The sequence below is a fragment of the Mustela nivalis genome (genome assembly GCF_964662115.1).
Source record: "Mustela nivalis genome assembly, chromosome: X".
Lineage (NCBI taxonomy): Eukaryota > Metazoa > Chordata > Mammalia > Carnivora > Mustelidae > Mustela > Mustela nivalis.
In genome coordinates, this window is record NC_139040.1 from 95,133,970 (window position 1) to 95,152,964 (window position 18,995).

At 37.7% G+C, this 18,995-nt stretch overlaps 1 protein-coding gene across 6 annotated transcripts in view; it reads left to right on the forward strand.

Moving 5' to 3' along the window:
- Positions 1 to 18,995, forward strand: part of FUNDC1 (FUN14 domain containing 1) — a 109,920-nt gene that overhangs the window by 10,680 nt on the left and 80,245 nt on the right. Inside the window, exon 5 of one of the 6 annotated variants that reach the window (XM_082717780.1) lies at positions 1,220 to 5,723. The exons of 3 other annotated variants lie outside the window; for them this stretch is intronic. In XM_082717780.1, coding sequence (XP_082573906.1) covers positions 1,220 to 1,297 — 78 coding nt within the window. In that variant the 3' untranslated portion in view covers positions 1,298 to 5,723. Of the gene's footprint in view, positions 1 to 1,219; positions 5,724 to 18,995 lie in introns of those variants that run through there. 2 more of the 6 variants (XM_082717776.1, XM_082717775.1) reach the window with 2 other exon arrangements.

Consider the following 18,995-nt stretch of genomic DNA (forward strand, 5'->3'; position numbering starts at 1 on the left):
TACTCTTATGAATCCCTCAAATTAGCATGATGCAATAATATTTCCTAATATACAATTAATATTAAATTTTTTCCACAAAATGTCTTTTATACATTTTCCCCCAATCAGGAATTATATATTGGGGTGTCTGGCTGACTCAGTCAGTGGAGCATGTGATTCTTGACCTGGGGGTTGTGAGTTCAAACCCCACATTGGATGTAGAGATTATATAAGAATAAAATCTTTTAAAAAACAGACAGAAAGAATTATATATTGCAATTGGTTATCATGTCTCTGAAGTCTCCTTTAGTCTTTAGCAGCTGTCGTCTGGGTTTGTGTTTATTTTTGTCCTGCCCCTCCCCCCTTTCCTTCATGATATTGACAGTTTTGAAGCACCTAGGGAGAATATTCCACAGTCTGGCTTTGTTTGATTGCTTTTTCATGGTTTCATTTGGGGTAAGCATTTTATCAAGGTGATATTTATTTGATCTGTACATGTTTTTCTTGCTGGCCAAGTGGACTGTTAACAAAGATCATTGTGCCTGCTGTGGGAATTTACTAAATCTGTGCTAATAACTTGCTAAATGGACCATTTATGTCTGCCCTAGGGCTTCTTGTTACCTGTGAGATTATTTGCCACCAATATATACCTGTTATCTCAGTAGCTAAGAAGCTTATTCTATCTGGCTGGGGCTCTGCTCCTTCAGATTGTAATGGACAGCCTTGGCATCTGTGTGGTAGTCAGCACCTGCGGTAGTAGGTATATGAGAATCTTTGCCAAATATTTATTGAATTGGGGAAAACAGCTGTGAAAATGTTACTTAGCACCAGATTCAATAAGTAAGAGTGTTTTTCTTTAATTTGCATCATTTTTTCCTTTTTGTTATTATGGCAAAATACACATAACATAAAATTAACCATTTTAGATATTTTAAAAGGCAGAATTTAGTAGCATTAAGTACTGAATTCACACTTTCGTGCAACCATTACCACTGTCCACATTTATAACTTTTTCATAATCCTGAACAGAAATTATAACCATTAAGCACACATTCCCACAATTGACCCCTCTCCCGAGCCTTGGTACTCTCTGTCCTACTTTCTGTCTTGATGAATTTCACTGTTCATGTCAGTGGAATCGTACAATGTTTTCTGTCTTATTTTACTTAGCATAGCATTTTCAAGGTTCGTCCATGTTGTAGCACAATTAAGAGTATTTTTGTTCAAACTTCTGTTTCAGGCAACAGAATTTATCAAACAGAACATTGTGATATCCAGTGGATTTGTGGGAGGCTTTTTGCTAGGCCTTGCATCTTAAAGATATGAATATTCTGTCACAGTGGAGTCACCTATAAGAAGAGAAATGGTGGCAACAAGGTGGCTTCTCGACATTACTCACCACCAGATTCTCCAGGGCAGCAAGAAACAACTAGGTGGGCAATACCAAACTCACAGCTTAGTGTTTTGCCATTGAATTTTGGCAGACTAGCATTTGCTGTAAAAACAACCTATACGGTATATGTACAATAGTATTCCTGAGCAAAAACATGCCTTTCATTTATTTTTTTAAAATTTGCATTTGTTTTAAAATCAGCCTATAAAATACCACCATTGGATGTAGAGGGAAAAAAAATATAGAGGGAAAAAAATGTGTTGGATATATTCCCCAGCGAAATATTATCCTTGTTTTATTTAAATAAGATATTCTTCATCTTGCTTTATAGTATAGTGCCAGTAATTAAAGATTTGTATTATAGCTTCAACATTGCGGTTGGCTTTTTTTTTTAAGATTTGTTTGCAGTAAACTGAAGAACTGTAATACCCTTTTGTGTAAGGATTTAGAAGTTAATAGAATTATTAAAGATATTAAACAGATTTAATGCCAGTTTTTAGGTGGTTGTTTTCTGCAGTTCTTACTTTGCTTCTATAAGTATAGTAAACAGGTTGCAGGAAGGCTCTTCTAAGGAAATAACTCATGCCTAAAGCGCTCTCTCTCTCTCTCTTTAAATGCCTGTAGTTGCAAAAATTTCTTGTTAAATAAGCTTCTTTAATTTATTTATTTATCCTGGCAGCCCGGGCAGAACTAATTATTTTGAGCATACATGTAGTTGGGTCACTGATTCATTTTATTAACCTTGAGTGAACCTCCTTTCTCATTTCTAAAATTCCTAATTGTTATTTTGGCCCCTTCTTCACAAAGAGGTAAAAATCACATTAAAATACTGGTAGTATGGTATGAATTTACTATCTGAAAGACCTTGATTTTCTGTCATTATGAAATTGTACCTTAAAGACGATTGTCTCTCTGATCTAATCTGAGATGTGCTAAGGCTTTCAGGTTTGGGTAGCATCATGTTGAAGCCTAGGCCAGTTGACTTGTTTCTCCGGGCCACATTACACTCTCTCAGAGGCTCCTTTGCCCCGAGAAACTGTGTGATTCATTTTGTTCATAGAATTCTGTGTTGAAATTGGAAAAAACGGCAGAACAACGTGCATTTGGGTCTTCAGATTGGAAAGACTGCAGGCCATCTCCTTTCTATAGGAAGCCCCCCTTGTAAATTTCATGTATTGGAAACATGAGGCAGTTCATACTTTCAGGGTTGGTTACAATCTGTGTGCTTTCATGATCATGACTCCTTAGAATTGAACATGGGGATTGATCTTCAGTTTCTTCCTTTACTCGCATCGGTGCCTCAGATACAATGCTAAATAAAACTCCAGACTTTCTTAATACAAAGTGATTTTGCTTATAAATACTTGTTTTATCTTTGAGCTTTTCTCTATTTTGGCCTTGCCAAGCCTTCATTGCTGGGGAATTAGAAGGAAAAATACAGGAGATGAGGTGGAACCTTGGTCACACTTCAGTGTGCTGTGTCCCCATGATTCTTTCATCTCCTCCAGTGAGGCAGGCTACTTGGGGAGTTCTAGTAGCCAGCTCAGTTTGCTCATTTTGGAAATATTTACAGTGCTCTGTGCTTGATACACGAGGAAAGTGGGGACACAAAAATGTCTGCCCTCAAAGAGGGACTAAAATCGTCCTCTCTAATAGTTCTACGATAATATAGGAGAACCTGCCATATATGATTAGTGGGAAATAAGTGTGAGGAGTAACTACGTTTCAGAGTCCACACATGAATGAGAACTGAAAAAGATGGTCCTTCCATTTTACTTGTATATTTCGAAGTATCTGTTGATGTGTTTTGCAAATATTTGAATACAAATGTGCAATAATACCCAGGCTCTCCATACTGTTGTTTCTATGTCAGTGACCCTTACTCTGCCTCGTGTCTGCACCATTTCCCCACAAGGTCATACACTACTTGAGGCAGTCATTTGTGTTAATCAATCTCTTAACTCATGATGCACGCTGATATCAAGCTCAAGGCTGATATTCAGTTAGTGTGAATGGGTGAATGAGTATGTGGAAATTATTATGCTAGAGTTGGTGTCTACCTATGGGAAACTTATTCTGGGTAGTAGTCCAGTAAATCAGAGGCTCCATCAGAAACAACTTGGTGGGGCTTAGTTAGAATGAAAAATCATGGCCTGCCTTTGTCTAAAATGGGGCTTTTAAATAAATAAATAAATAAAATAAAATGGGGATTTTTATGTTCGAGGGTATAACGTCTGCAAGATTTATTTAAACTTGAGTGTATGGAATACAGGTATTTTGTGACCTAGGCTTTAGAAGATATTTAAGGACGTTTTGACTGATCTTTATTTTTTACTCTTATAGAGCTCCCTCCCTCCTCTTCCCCCTCACAAAAAAAGATGATTCTTAATGTGTCTCTTATTTCCAATACAATATAAATGAAATATGTTCATTATACAAAAATACATCCACATAAAGAATATATAGAATGTTTATAATATGATGTACTAGGAGATTACTGTTGTCCATATTTTAGTACGTAGCCTTTGGAGTCTTTTCTACAGGTGCATGAACACATTATATGTATTTTGTATAAAAGTTGACCATAGTTTATGTACTGTTTTATAAATAGCTATTTTCAGTTACATATTATGAATACGAATATCTTTTTGTAAAAGTAGGTACATTTATGATGACAGAAAGATATAACCACCTATCCTCATCCCTTTTTACAAAACAATTATCATTTTTTCTTTTTATTTACATTTTAATATATTTATACTTATATTATCTTTATTGTCCAAGTTTGGTTGGTATATATTGAATTGCCCACTCTGAAAGTTAAGGAATTCTGTGCACATCCACTTCCCTTTTTTAATGGCTAATATATTTTGTGTTTCTAGTAAATGCCTTTATTACTTTAAATACCATACTCTTTTCCTATCCTTATTTCCCACCTTAGATAATATTTGCTAACTCCCTGTAATTAAAGATGAGGAAAATGAACTTGTCTCTTTCCTGCTATCCTCAGGTCTCCTGAGTTTTGTCAGGTTATTATTACTTTTAATGGTACATTCAAATGACAATTCTGTACAATTACTAAGAGGAATTATAGAGCTGTATAAATTGATCTGGACAGATCCACACGTTAGTGACATAATCAGGTTGCAAACAGTGTGATCCCACTTTTTTAGAAAAACTATCTGTGAGCATTAAGTATGCACAAGGATGCTCATAGAGACCATCTCTGAGAGTGTGGTGTATGCATGGGATTTTCATGTTATATTTTCCCACATCTTTACGTCATCTTAAGTCTCTATAGTGAGTACATGTTAATTTGTAGTTAGTAAAAGGTTTACTTTAGAGCTAGGAATAGGAATTCAATAGGTTATTGCTTTGTATTTTTAGGTTCTTGTTATTTTAAGGGACTCTGTTTTGAACTTTTTTTTGCTTCATTCACTGAATTTATTTTTTAAGTTTTTGTCAAAATGATGTGCATAATTCAAGACATCAGATAGTATTTGGGTATAAATCAGGCTTCTAAAAAAGGGAGTGCTTCTCTGCTCTACCTTTTGCCGACTTCGTGGCTCTTTCCCCAGAGAAGCTTCAACTATATTGGTTGTTTCTTGTGGTATTTACTACAACCACATTTCTTAGACCTTGTGTTATGATAAATGACTTGACTCAGACTTCTGTTATGGTAGATGTGGATTTAGTTCTAGAACACCTTCCTTTTTGCATCCTCGTAGAAGCAATTTATTACACGTCTACAAAGTTTTATACGTTGTAATGATGAATATTGTTTACTGTTAAATAAGGACACAACCTCCTATAGGTCCCTTTATATGGGTTCAGCTGGAATCTACCTTTGCGTGAACCTGCAAAGAGCTCTGGAGCTTGAAGGGCACTGTGGCTGGCAGAAAATGGCCTCCCAAAGATATTCACGTCCGAATCCCCCTGGACCTGTGAGTACATTAGTTTCCATGGCAAAGGAGAATGAAGGTTGCAGATGTAATCGAAGTTGCTAAATCAGCCAATCTCAAAGAGATTATTCCAGAGTATCCTGGGCCCAATGTAATCATAAGAATTCTTGAGATAGGAAGAGGGAGGCAAAAGAAAGAGTCTGAAAAAGAGATGTGCCTATGAAAGAATGATTAGATAGGTGCTGTGTTGTGGCTTTGAAGATGGAGGAAGGGAGCCACGAGCTAAGGAATACTGTTGGTTTCTTGAAGCTGGAAAAGGCAAGAACACACACTCTCCCCTATTGGCTCCAACAAGGAACATAGCCCTGCTGATATGATTTTAGTTTGGTGAGACCCATGTTGGACTTTTTACTTCCATACCTGTAAGAATAAATTTGTGTTGTTTCAAATACTGTGTTTGTGATCATTTGTTGTAGCAGTAGAAAACTAACACTGGTCCACTGAGTTGTCCTCCATTGTAGCAAGGGAGCTGGCTTTTTGTATCCCCATTATCAGTCAGATTACTGGTTGCAGTCTGCCCTTAGGGGTTGGGATGGGTAACCTCCCAGCCAAGGATGCTCTGTCTTAGCAAGAGCAATTCTCCGGAGAATAGTGCAGCTGTCAAGCCATCAGCAGCTAATACTATACCGCTGGGTAAATCTAAGCAAGTGTTGCATGTGTAAACCAATAGTTATGTCTACTTGGGGACAGAAGGGCAAAAAAATGAATGTAGAACTATAATATTTGGATTTGTAATGTCAAGTTCTTATATTGTTCCAAAACTATTGATTAAGCTTATACTTTGTGCATATATATTAAAATTGTAAGAGCAATCCTTAGGGGTGCCTGGGTGGCTCAGTTAAGTGTCTGCCTTTGGCTCTGTGTTTTGTCATCTCAGGGTTCTGGGATCAAGCCCTGCATCGGGCCCCCCACTCACCGGGGAGCCTGCTGCTTCCTCTCCCTCTGCCCTGCCCCACTTGTGCTTGCTCTCTCGTGACGTCTCTCAAATAAAATCTTAAGAAAGAGCAATCCATAAATGAACTGTTAGTTGTGAACAAATCACATTTCAAACATACCAATAAACAATCCAGTCTCAAGGCAGGAAAAGAAGAAGCATAGAGAAAACAAAGTAAATAGGAAGCCTAAAAGAAGAAAGTAAATCCGAGTATATCAGTAATCATACTCCAAACGGAAAAAGGAACAGAATTCACAATGTGATTTTATATAAATACTCTATGTAGAGTCAAGCAATGGGATTAGAGCCACAGAAAAGGAAACGTTTATAAAACGTCATTGTTCAGTAGAGAAGTCTCCAAACCTCAAGCTGTAATTAAGCCTCTTCATTTTACTTCAAATCCTCCTGCCCCCAACCCAATCTGGGACAGACTCAGCACCTACTGTTTCTTAAATCTCCTGTGTTCTTTCTTGGATTACTTATATTTTTGGCTGAACTATTTTCTTGACTAATTGTTACAGGTGTGGGAGGTAAACTTTCTGAGTTCTTGTGTGCTTAAAATATCTTTTGTTCTCATACACTTTGGGATTGATGATATTTTTCCCTTCAAATTCTGAAGACACTGCTCCATTGTATTCTACTGATGTTGCGTGATGTCATTTGGCTTAGGAACCTTTCTGAGTAACCTTTTTTGTATTTTTTTTTCCTTTGAAAGCTTTGTAGTTTTTTTTTTCTTGTAGTTTTGAAATTCTGTAAATTTGTCTGTAAATGTGAGTTTTAAAATACGGAATTAGAGAGCCTTTAAAAAATCCATGTTAGGGTCCTTTTGCTGTTTGCTGTCGTTACAGAGAAGATACACATAGCTAACATTTAAAAACCAAGGCCAGGGCCTGGGTGGCTCAGTGGGTTAAGCTTCTGCCTTCATGATCTCAGGGGCCTGGCATGGCCCCGTATGGGGCTCTCTGCTCAGCAGGGAGCCTGCTCTCCCCTCTCTCTGCCTGCTTCTCTGCCTACTTGAGATCTCTCTCTCTGTCAAATAAATAAAATCTTTTTTAAAAAATAAATAAAAAATAAAAACCAAGGCCAGTAGGAGGAGTCTAAACCCACTCCAGATTGTGAGATTGAGAGCCCCAAATAAGTGCTCAGTAAATGTGAGATCGAGGGGTTCAGAATCATGGAAATGAAACAATGTTTATCACCCACTATATTCAGCTTTCTTTAGATTCTTTCATTCTGAAGATTCATGTCTTTTGCTTAAGCAAATTGTACTTTTTAAATTGACTTTATTTTTTAGAATAATTCGGGGTTTCTAGAAAAATCGAACAGATAGAACAGAGTTCCCATGTGTCTTCCCCAGACCGCTACAGTTTTCCCTGTTGTTAACATCTTACATTATTGTTGTACATTTGTGACAATTAATGAACCAATGCTGATACATTATTAACTTTATTCAAATTTAGTTTTTACCTAATATCCCCTCTTTTTTCCCCCAGACCCTCTTCCAGGGTATCATGTGACATTTATTTATTTATTTATTTATTTAAGATTTCATTTGCTTATTTGGCAGACAGATCACAGGCAGGAAGAGAGAGAGGAGGAAGCAGGCTCCCCACTGAGCAGAGAGCCCGATGTGGGGCTCAATCCCAGGACCCTGGTACCATGAACCAAGCTGAAGACAGAGGCCCAACCCACTGAGCCACCCAGACACCCCATCATGCGACATTTAGTTGTCCTTTTTTCCTTAAGCTTCTCTTGGCCTGACAGCTTTTCAGACTTGCCTTATGTTTGATGGTCAGGTACACTGTAGAATGCTCCTGTATTGAACCTCTTCTGATGTGTTTTCATGATTGGACTGGAGTTACGGGCTTTGAGGAAGAAGATCACAGAGGTGAAGTGCCGTTTTCATCATGCCACCTCAAGGGTTCATACTTATCAACATGACAGTCACTGCTGTTGGTGGCCCCAATCACCTGGCTGTTGGTCAGGTTTCTCCACTGTCAAGTTAACTTTCCATTACTGTGCTGTTGGAAAGGCAGTCACTGTGTTCAGCCCCACACGTAAAGAGGGGGGAATTAGTCTACCCTTCCTTTAGAGTGGCGGATCTACATAAATTATTTTAAATTCTGCACAGGAGGTAAGTGTTTTCTCCCCCATTTACTAATTTACTCAATCATTTATATCAGTAAGGACTCATGGAGATTTATTTTATGCTTTGGGCTCTAATTCAATACTACTTTATTTTGATCTAATTGTCCAGCTTTGTCCATTGGGAGCATTTTCTGAGGGCTCCTGTGTCCCTTTGACATACCTCTAACAGTGTGTTTTGCAAATTGTATTATAATAATAATTTTGATTATTTCTTCTTTAACATCTTGTCTATCTGCTGCTTCTGGAACATTGATTAATTAGGTGTTGGAGTTTCTAGATTTTTCCTTCATCACTTTTTAATATTTTCTGTTTATTTTTTACTTTATATACTAGAACAGCTCCTTAATTTAACTCCAGTTTGGTCTTTCAAGTTCATTATTTAGCTTGTTAATTAAAATATGGAGGTTAACAGTTAATGTTTACTCATTCATTTTCAAGGCATACTGTTTGTATCTCTGGTCATTCCTTTCTCATTGCAGTCTGTTTGTATTTCACTTTTCTGTTGTGGGGTTGGTTTTTTCCTCAAGGATCTGTCAGCTCTTGGGTTTCCATTTGTATTTATGAATAAAATGATTGCTTTGATTAATAGAGATAGCTGGAGTGGATTTTCTTTGTGGCTCTACAGGTCTGCTTTAACAGGTTCAGTTCAAGAGGACAGGTTAGGGGTGCCTGGGTGGCGCAGTTGGTTAAGCTACCACCCCTTGGTTTTGGACCAGGTCCTGATCTCAGTGTTGTGAGGTCGAGCCCTGTGTCAGGCTCCATGCTTGGGATTCTCTGCCTCTGCCCCTCCCCCACTTGCTTTCTGTCTCTGTCAAATAAATAAATAAAATATTAAAAAAAAAAAAAGGTTGGAGCTGTAGAAGACCTTCTTATAGGTAGGCGGGACACAGGGAGTAGTAGACAAGTGCAGTTCCATGGAGAACTTACTGGACAGCTGGAGGGATGGAGACAGCTAGAGGGATGATCTCTGTTTTCTGGTCCCTGCACTTGGCATAGTGCCAATTCTATTTTCTCGGGTTTTCACCTCATTAGGGCCAGTTTCTTTAGAGAACATTCTTGGACGTTTCCGATCAGTTCTATTCAGGTGAGGGGAGAAAAGGGCAAGGTGGAGAGAAAGGATCGTAATTGTTCCAACTCACGCCAATAAGTTTTGAAAATACATAACTCTGAGAGGGCATACTTCCCCACTCTTTTTTCTTGAGGCGGCTTTGGCAAGAAGCCTTCTGGTGACTTAATCTGTGGTTTCCTGTCCTCTGACTTCTCTTCTGATCCCCGCTGCTTTCAGATGTTTCACATTTCACATTTTTGGTCTGTGAATGGCACCTTTGTTTTCCAGCACTGTTAGGGTTCTTAAAAACTTTATTATGGAAATTACTAAACATATATAAGAGTAGAGGGAACAATACAACAAAATTTCATGTACCCATCACTCAGCTTCCATAGTTATCAACATGTGGCCAATCTTATTTCTGCCACACTCTCCCACTACCTATAACCACCCCTCCCCGCAATTATTTTGAAATATACCCAAGATATATCATTTCACCAGTAAATACTTCTGACATACCTCTAAAAGATAAAGGCCCTTAAAAAAAACTGTATTCCTATTATCACACCAAAAGAATAACAATAATCCCATAATAGTATGAAATATCCTCTCACTACTCAAATTTCCCCAATGATCTTAAGTTTTTTTTCTTTTTATTACAGTTGGTTTTCTCAAATCAGTAAACCGGGTCCACACATTGTATCTGGTTGCTGTTAAATTATAATTTTTTAATTCTCTTAATTTATAGTCCCCAGCTCCCTGTTTTTTAAAAATAATTTATTTGTTAAACCACATCGTTTTCCTAGAACTTCCTCTATTTTGATTGCTGCTGATTGCCTTCTTGCCATGTCATTTAACATGTTCTTTTGGCCCCCGAGTTACCTGTCAATTGATAGGTAAACAGACATAATTGGATTCAGGTTTGATTTGGTTGCAGGGATGGCCAACAACATTTCGTAGGTGGTGGTGTGTGCTTTTTGTTATATCACAAAAGGGGACACATAATTTCTGGTTATTTCTCTTTGGGGAGCATTAAAATTGATCAGTGGGTTCAAGTAGTGTCAGCCTAAATCAACCATTATAAAACTTCCTATCAGCTTATCGCTTAATGTTTTGAGCAGCCATTAATAATGACTGCCTAGATGCATGATTTCATTTGGGGTTACAAAAGAGTGAGGTTCTAAATTGATTATTTATTTATTTATTTATTTATTTTTAAAAAAAGATTTTTATTTATTTATTTGACAGAGATCACAAGTAGGCAGAGAAGCAGGCAGAGAGAGAGGAAGGGAAGCAGGCTCCCTGCTGAGGAGAGAGCCCAACGCAGGATTCGATCCCAGGACCCCGAGATCATGAACTGAGCCGAAGGCAGAGGCTTTAACCCACTGAGCCACCCAGGAACCCTGATAATTTATTTTTGGACAAATAATTTATAAACTTGAATTCTAGGAAAAACCATTTCCTCATCAACTCTTTGGTTACTTTTAGATACAGTTAGTTATAGGAAAAGCAGTATGTGAAAATTTGCATGAAATGGATGAAGTTTTCAAAAAACACAATTTACCAAAATTCATTCAAGATTTTTATACCTATTAAAGACATTGAATCTGCAGTTTAAAGCCTCCCATATTGAAAACTTCAAGCCCTTTCAAACTTTTAAAGAAATAACACAGTTTAATAAATTTTAAAAAGAGGGAGGGTGTCCCTGGCTGGCTCAGTCAGTAGAGAAGGTGACTATTGATCTCTCAGGATTCTGAATCTGAGCTCCATGCTGGGTGTAGAGATTACTTTAAAAAAAAATTTTTAAAATTAGAAAAGATTAATAATGCCATCTTACTCAAACTTTAACAAGTAATAGAAACAGCAGAGGCCCTGTCAAACTTATTTTATGAGGGCATCATAACTTCAATACCAAAACATGACAAGGACATTACAAGAGGAAAATTAAAAGCTGCTATTTCCCATGATCATAGACTCCAAAATTCTAGAGAAAATATTGCAAATCAAATCCAGCAATATGTAAAAAAGGACAGTATATCATAACCAAGTGGGATTCATTCTAGAAATGCAAGATCAGTTTAACATCTAAAAATCAATGTATTTTACCTCATTAACAGAATAAGAAATGGAAGCCCCCATTTCACAAGATGCAGAAAAAGCATTTAATGATATTAAACAATTATCACAAGAAATACAGACTCTCAACAAACTAAGAGGGGAACTTCCTCAATCTGATAAAGGGTATCTACGAGAAGTAAACCTCATACTTAAGAGTGAAATATTGAGATCAAGAATGAGACCAGAAGTTGATTTTAACTGCTTCTGTTGAACTTCCTGCTGGATGTTCTAACCAGTGTGTTACTGTTCTGCTGCATGAGAAATGGTATCTTTGTGAAACTTAATTTGCATCTTTGTTTTTAAAGGTTTTTTTTTAAAAATATTTTATTTATTTATTTGATAGAGATCACAACTAGGCAGAGAATCAAGCAGAGAGAGAGGAGGAAGCAGGCTCCCAGCTGAGCAGAGAGCCCCATGTGGGCCTCGATCCCAGGACCCTGGGATCATGACCTGAGCCAAAGGCAGAGGCTTTAACCCACTGAGCCACCCAGGCACCCAATGTTTTTAAAGGTTTCATTTATTTATTTGAGACAGAGCACTAGAGAGAGCAAGCAAGCACAAGTAGGGGTCAGAGGGAGAGGGAAAAGCAGGCTCCCTGTTCAGCAGGGAGCTCAGTGTGGGACTCGATCTCAGGATCCCAGGATCATGACCTGAGCCAAAGGCAGATGCTTAACTGACTGAGCCCCCCAGGCACCCCAATTTGCATCTTTTTATTACCAAATAGGTTGAATGCTTTTTCATGTTTAAGGTCCATTTGCATTTCTTCTTGAAATGTGTGTTCCTTTACTCTTTTGCATTTTCCTATGGGGCAGATGGCCTCTTATTTCTCTATTTTTAAACAAATACTTAAAGGAAATTAAATCCTTATCTGTGATACAAGTTGCAAATATTTTTCCCCAGTTGCCATTTGGCTTTTTCCATGGTTTATTGTGTTTCTTGGCATGAAGGTTTTGTTTTGTTCTGTTTTCTGTTTTTAAAATTTTACATGGTCAGATTTAGCGATATATTTTCCCTCGTTTCTGGATTTTGATTCCTAGTTAGGAAAGTGTTTTGCACTCTGGAGTATAGAAGAATTTACATATGATTTCTTCTGGGCATGAATGGTTTAATTTTTTACCTATGGTTTAATTTTTTACCTTTAAATCTCTGCTTTATTTGGAATTTATCAGGTCCTGTTTTATCTTTTTCTGTGCAGCTGTTACCCGAATACTACTTATTAAAGGCCCATCTTTCCTTCATTGTACTGAAATGCTCCCTTTGTCACATACCAAATTTCCATATTCAGGTGGACCCACTTCTGGATATTCTGCTCATGCGCCAGTGCCTTCCTTTAAGCTTCTGAGGCTTTATAATAAGTTATTTATTTATTTTTTAAAGAACAGATATTACTGGGGCACCTGGCTGGCTCTGTTGGTAGAGCGAGCAACTGTTGATCTTGGGATTGTGAGTTTGAGCCCCACATTGGGTATAGAGATTACTTAAAAAATAAAATCTTACTTATTTGTTTATTTTAAATATTTTATTTATTTATTTGACAGAGAGAGAGAGAGAGATCACAAGTAGGCAGAGAGGCAGGCAAAGAGAGAGGGGGAAGCAGGCTCCCCGCCAAGCAGAGAGCCCGATGCAGGGCTTGATCCCAGGACCCTGAGATCATGACCTGAGCCGAAGGCAGAGGCTTGACCCACTGAGCCACCCAGGCACCCCAAATCTTAATTATTTAGAAATAAAATCTTAAAAAAAAGCAAATATTTTATTTTGTTTTTCAGATGGAAATAGAGAATGCATTATTTCAATAGGATGGATTTTTCAAAGCAGCAATAGAATGTATATACTATAAAGGAAAAAGTGACGAATTTGACTACCTTTAAAAGTAGTGTCAGGGCGCCTGGGTGGCTCAGTGGGTTAAAGCCTCTGCCTTCAGCTCAGGTCATGGTCCAGGGTCCTGGGATCGAGCCCCACATCGGGCTCTCTGCTCGGTGGGGAACCTGCTTCCTTCTCTCTCTCTCTCTCTCTCTCTCTGCCTACCTGTGATCTCTATCTGTCAAACAAATAAATTTAAAAATCTTAAAAAAAAAGTAGTGTTAATTACCTGCTTGTGCTCTCTCTCCGTCTCTCTAAGAAATAAATAAAATCTTTAAAAAAAAGTAGTGTCATTAAAAAGTGGTTGTATAAAAGACATCATTAAAAAAGTTTAAAATCGGGGCGCCTGGGTGGCTCAGTGGTTTGGGCTGCTGCCTTCGGCTCGGGTCATGATCTCAGGGTCCTGGGATCGAGCCCCGCATCGGGCTCCCTGCTCCGCAGGAAGCCTGCTTCCCTCTCTCTCTCTGCCTGCCTCTCTGCCTACTTGTGATCTCTGTCTGTCAAATAAATAAATAAAATCTTAAAAAAAAAAGTTTAAAATCAAGATTGTGAAAACACATTTGACAGTAATATAACATACAAATACTCTAAAATATATAAAGAACTACAAATTAAAATGTAAAAGACAACAGGCAACTCAGTACATAGGAACCTGGTTCAAGTAAAAGAGCATGAATCACAGAAACTCAGGTTAAAACAACTATCCATTTCATCTTTCTACCCAGCAGCTTTGCAAAAAATTAAGAAAGAGTCTGAAAATTATAAAAATCGATAAGGACACATGTATTACTGGGAAAGGGGAGTGGAATTCAATTTTTCATACACTGACAATGGGGATGAAAATTGATACAAACATTTTAAGATCAATTTGACAATATCTAGCAAAGTTGTGTTCTGCAACCCAGCAATTTCACTCCTAGGCATATTCTCCAGTTAACCTATGGCAAAGGACACAGGGTGACAGCTTCAAAAATGTTTCATGCATCATAGACTAATATTTTAGGACAGTTTTAGGTTTACAAAAATAATTTGAGAAGATTGTGTGGAGAGCTCCAATATATACTACACCATTTCCCTGTTATTAACATCCTACATTAGTGTGGCACATTTATCAAAATGAATGAACCAATGCCAATACATTATTATTATCTAGAGTGCATACTTCATTCAGCTCTTCTTGATTTTGACCTAATTTTGTTTTTCCATGCCAGGATACCACATTAGATATAATCATCAGGTCTTCTTAGGCTCCTCTTGGTGTGACAGTATCTCAAACTTTTTGCTTTTTTTTTTTTGGTGATCTTGACAGTTTTGAGGAGCACTGGTTAAGGTTTCTTGCAAAATGCTGCTCTACTGGAAAGTGTTTGGTGTTTTTCTTGAGATTAGATTGGCATTATGAGCCTTCGGGAGGAAGACCACAGAGGTAAATTGCCATTTTCATCACATCACATTGTGCCCAGGGTACATATATTATCAACATGATATATCACTGTTGATGTTGACCTTGATCACTTGGCTGAGGAAGTGCTTGTCAGATTGTTTCAGTGTAAAGGTACTCCTTTCCCCCCTTGTTTTCCATTTTGCCCTCTTTGGAAGGAAGTCACTACGTGCAGCCCTCATTTAAGGAGTTGGGAGTCATACTCTACTTCTTTGAGGTCAAGTATCTACATTAGATGAAATAATGTACAAGACATCTGTCTCTTCCCCATTTACCTGTTCAATCACTTAATCTATATCAGTATGAATATTTACTTTCTGTTTTGGGTTATATAACATTTTAATATCTGACAGGGCAAGCACCCATCATTGTTTATCTTTTTCAGGTGTTTCTTGGCTATCCTTGCTTGCTTGTGTTCCCTCAGGTGCTTTATAATCAACTCCAGGGAACAAAAATCTAATGATATGTTATTGTGATTGTATTAAATATATATAGTACTAACTTGGGGCACCTGGGTGGCTCAGTGGGTTAAAGCCTCTGCCTTCGGCTCAGGTCATGATCCCAGGGTCCTGGGATCGAGCCCCGCATCAGGCTCTCTGCTCAGCAGGGAGCCTGCTTCCTGCTTTCTCTCTGCCTGTTTCTCTGCCTACTTGTGATCTCCATCTGTCAAATAAATAAATAAAATCTTTAATAAATACATATATATATATATATATATATATATATTACTAACTTAGAATTAATCAGTGTCCTTTATGATGTTAGGTCTGCCTATCCCAAAATAAGGTATTTTCTGTTGTGTCAAGTCTACGTTTGGTCTTTCAGAAGAGTTTTGTAATTTTCTTCATATAAGTTTTGAACCTTTCTTGTTATGTTTATGCCCAGCGTTGTTATTGTTTTAAAAAATTATAACTTCTGGGGTGCCTGGGTGGCTCAGTTGGTTAAGTATCCAACTCTTCTTGATTTCAGCTCAGGTCATGATCTCAGGGTCATGAAATTGAGCCCTAGGCATCAGGCTCCACACTCAGCAGGTAATCTACTTCTCTCTTCCTCTCCCTCTGCCTCTCCCTGAACTCGTGCTCTCTCTTTCTCTCTCTCTAAAATAAAGAAATAAAAATATATTTTTTAAAAGATATAATTTCTGGGCACCTGGGTGGCTCAGTTGTTAAGTGGCTGCCTTCCACTCAGGACATGATCCCAGGGTCTTGGGATTGAGGCCCACATTGGGCTCTCTGCTCAGCGGGAAGCTTGCTTCTCCCGATCCTGCTTCCCCTGCTTGTGTTCCCTCTCTGTGTGTGTCTCTCTCTGTCAAATAAATAAATAAAATCTTTTTTAAAAAAGATATAATTTCTGTCATATCAATGGAATTTGGTTGTTACGGGATGAAGTGTTACATGCATGTTCAGTCTTCCCATTGGACAGAAGTCCTGATCCATTTTTTCCCTTGCCCCCTTTTTTATTTTTTATTTTGTTTTAAGACTTTCATTTATTTATTTGACAGACAGAGATCACAAGCAGGCAGAGAGAGAGGAAGGGAAGCAGGCTCCCCGCTGAGCAGAGAGCCCGATGTGGGGCTCGATCCCAGGACCCTGGGATCATGACCTGAGTCGAAGGCAGAGGCTTTAATCTACTGAGCCACCCAGGCGCCCCTCCCTTGCCCCCTTTTTTAAAGTTGAATTTTTTTAAAAGATTTTATTTATTTATTTGTCAGAGAGAGTGAGCACAGGCAGACAGAGAGGCAGGCAGAGGCAGAGGGAGAAGCAGGCTCCCTGTTGAGCAAGGAGCCTGACATGGGACTCGATCCCAGGACGCTGGGATCATGACCTGAGCCGAAGGCAGCTGCCCAACCAACTGAGCCACCCAGGCATCCCTAAAGTTGATTTTTTATTGTGGTAAAATAAATATAACATTGTATTTATCATCTTAACCATTTGTAAGTGTAGTTTGGAGCCATTAAATATACTCACAATGCTGTGTATGCACCACCACTATCTATGCCCAAAACCTTTTCATCATCCCCAACATAAATTCTGCACCCATTGGATAAAAATTTCCCCTTCTCCACTTCTCCAGGCCCTGGTAACCTATGTTCTCCTTTCCATCTCTATGAATTTGCTTATTCTAGGTACCTCATATAATTGGAATCACACAATATTTGTCCTATTTCTGGATTATTTTATCAAGCAAAATGTTTTCAGAATATATCCATGTTGTAGCATATATCAAAATTTCATTCCTTTTTATGGCAGAATAGTATTCTCTGATCCATTTTTCATTCGTTTTTAGACCTAAATAATATTCTCTCATCCATTTTTATCATAAAATATGTTTATAATTCTTTTTTTGTTTGTTTTGCTGAAGACTTTATTTGAGAGAGAAGGAAAGCATGGACAGAGGGAGGGACAGAAGGAGAAGCAGACTCCCCGTTGAGCAGGGAGCCTGACAATTGGCTCAATTCTAGCACCCTAAGATCATGACCTGAGCCAAAGACAGACCCTTATCCAATTGAGCCACCCAGGAACCCCTTGTTTATCACTCTTTTAGGGAATAGTAGTTTTAGTTTCACCGAAATCCTTACTGGACTTTTCTCTTTTTTAAGAACATCCTCTAACATTGTTGGTTTGCAGTACACGTAGAGTGGGTCAGTATTTCAGTGTAATTAAAGAATTTTCATAACATAAAACAAGTGAAAAGTTAAGGATGTGGAAGCATCCAAGAAAAAGCCTTCTCAAATTAGGAATTTTCAAATATTTATAATATATCAGATAATTCAGAAGTAAAACAACATCCTTTCTGTTTCTTTTGGTTGTTAAGCCCAAGGAACCTTACTATGTTTTTTGTAAGTGGAAACTGAATGCAGGAAAATGAAGTCTTTACTGGTCACAATCCATTAAAATCTATACTTTGTAAGACAAAGGGTAGTTACTGAATATAAACGAATATTTAAAAACAGAACAAAAAGAAATGATTTAACAATGTCAAGACCTGCTTTGGGGTGACATGTGTTTTCATTTCATTTGTCTCCAGCACTGCTTTCCGTTTGTTTTAGCAAACATCTAAAAACAATTAAAAAAAAAGAAAAGCAAGAGATGAGCCTAAATACACTATTTTTGGGGGGTGGGGGAGGAGGATGTTTACTAGTTTAAGGATGATTGTATGTCACAGGCAAACAGATGGTATACTAAGGTTAGCGGCGCTAATAAACTCACAAAATATCATGAAGTGGCATGAGAGAAATGGAAAACATTTTGGAGTTTCCTCCGTCCTTCATTGTAGAGAGTGGTCTTTCATTGTGCTTAGTGGTGATACATATTTTTGGTTTTTTTGCGGGGAAAGTTATGGGTGTAGGGATGTGCTGTTTGAGACTTAGTGAACTTCCATAACACCACTTTTAGATGACTGGATTCACTGTTTTTAAATTTGCTCTACACACCAGGATGTGGACTAGGCTGCCAGGTTTCAGCATCTCTAAGAGGTCTAACTACAGACACTTGTTTGCAAAAGAGTTAGGTGGTTCAAAAGTATACCTGAGAAAAATAGCAGTATTTCTTGTTTTTCCTTATAAAAATAATATATGTTTATTGTGAATTTAGAAATGGAGGAGAACATCTGTTATTTTCCAGAGAGAAGATAATCACAATGAAAATTTTTTGACATATGTATAAGGTTATTTATTATACCAGTCAACCAACCATACAATCATGGGGGAGAACAGCCTACAAACTGACAACCATTCTGTTTTTTTACTTTTGGTACCCAAGTTAGTAAGTTATATGAGATATTCAACATTTTGTGATAAAATAGGCCTTGTATTAAATAATTTTGTCCAATTGAAGGCTGTTATAAGTGTTCTGAGCACATCAAAGGTAGACCAGCCAAAGCTATGATGTTTAATAATAGGTTATGTGTATTAACTGTAAGTTAAGGAAGTTGAGGAAGATCTGTATACTCACACCGTAGAATACTACTTAGCTTAAAAAAATGTGTTAGATTATGAAATTAAAAATCGAAAGACTTTATTACTAAATGAGAAAAGCAAGGTAAAGAGTAGTGAATGCTGCCTTTACTGAAAGAAAGAGGTGGGGCTATATGAAATATACTCATATTGGTTTGGG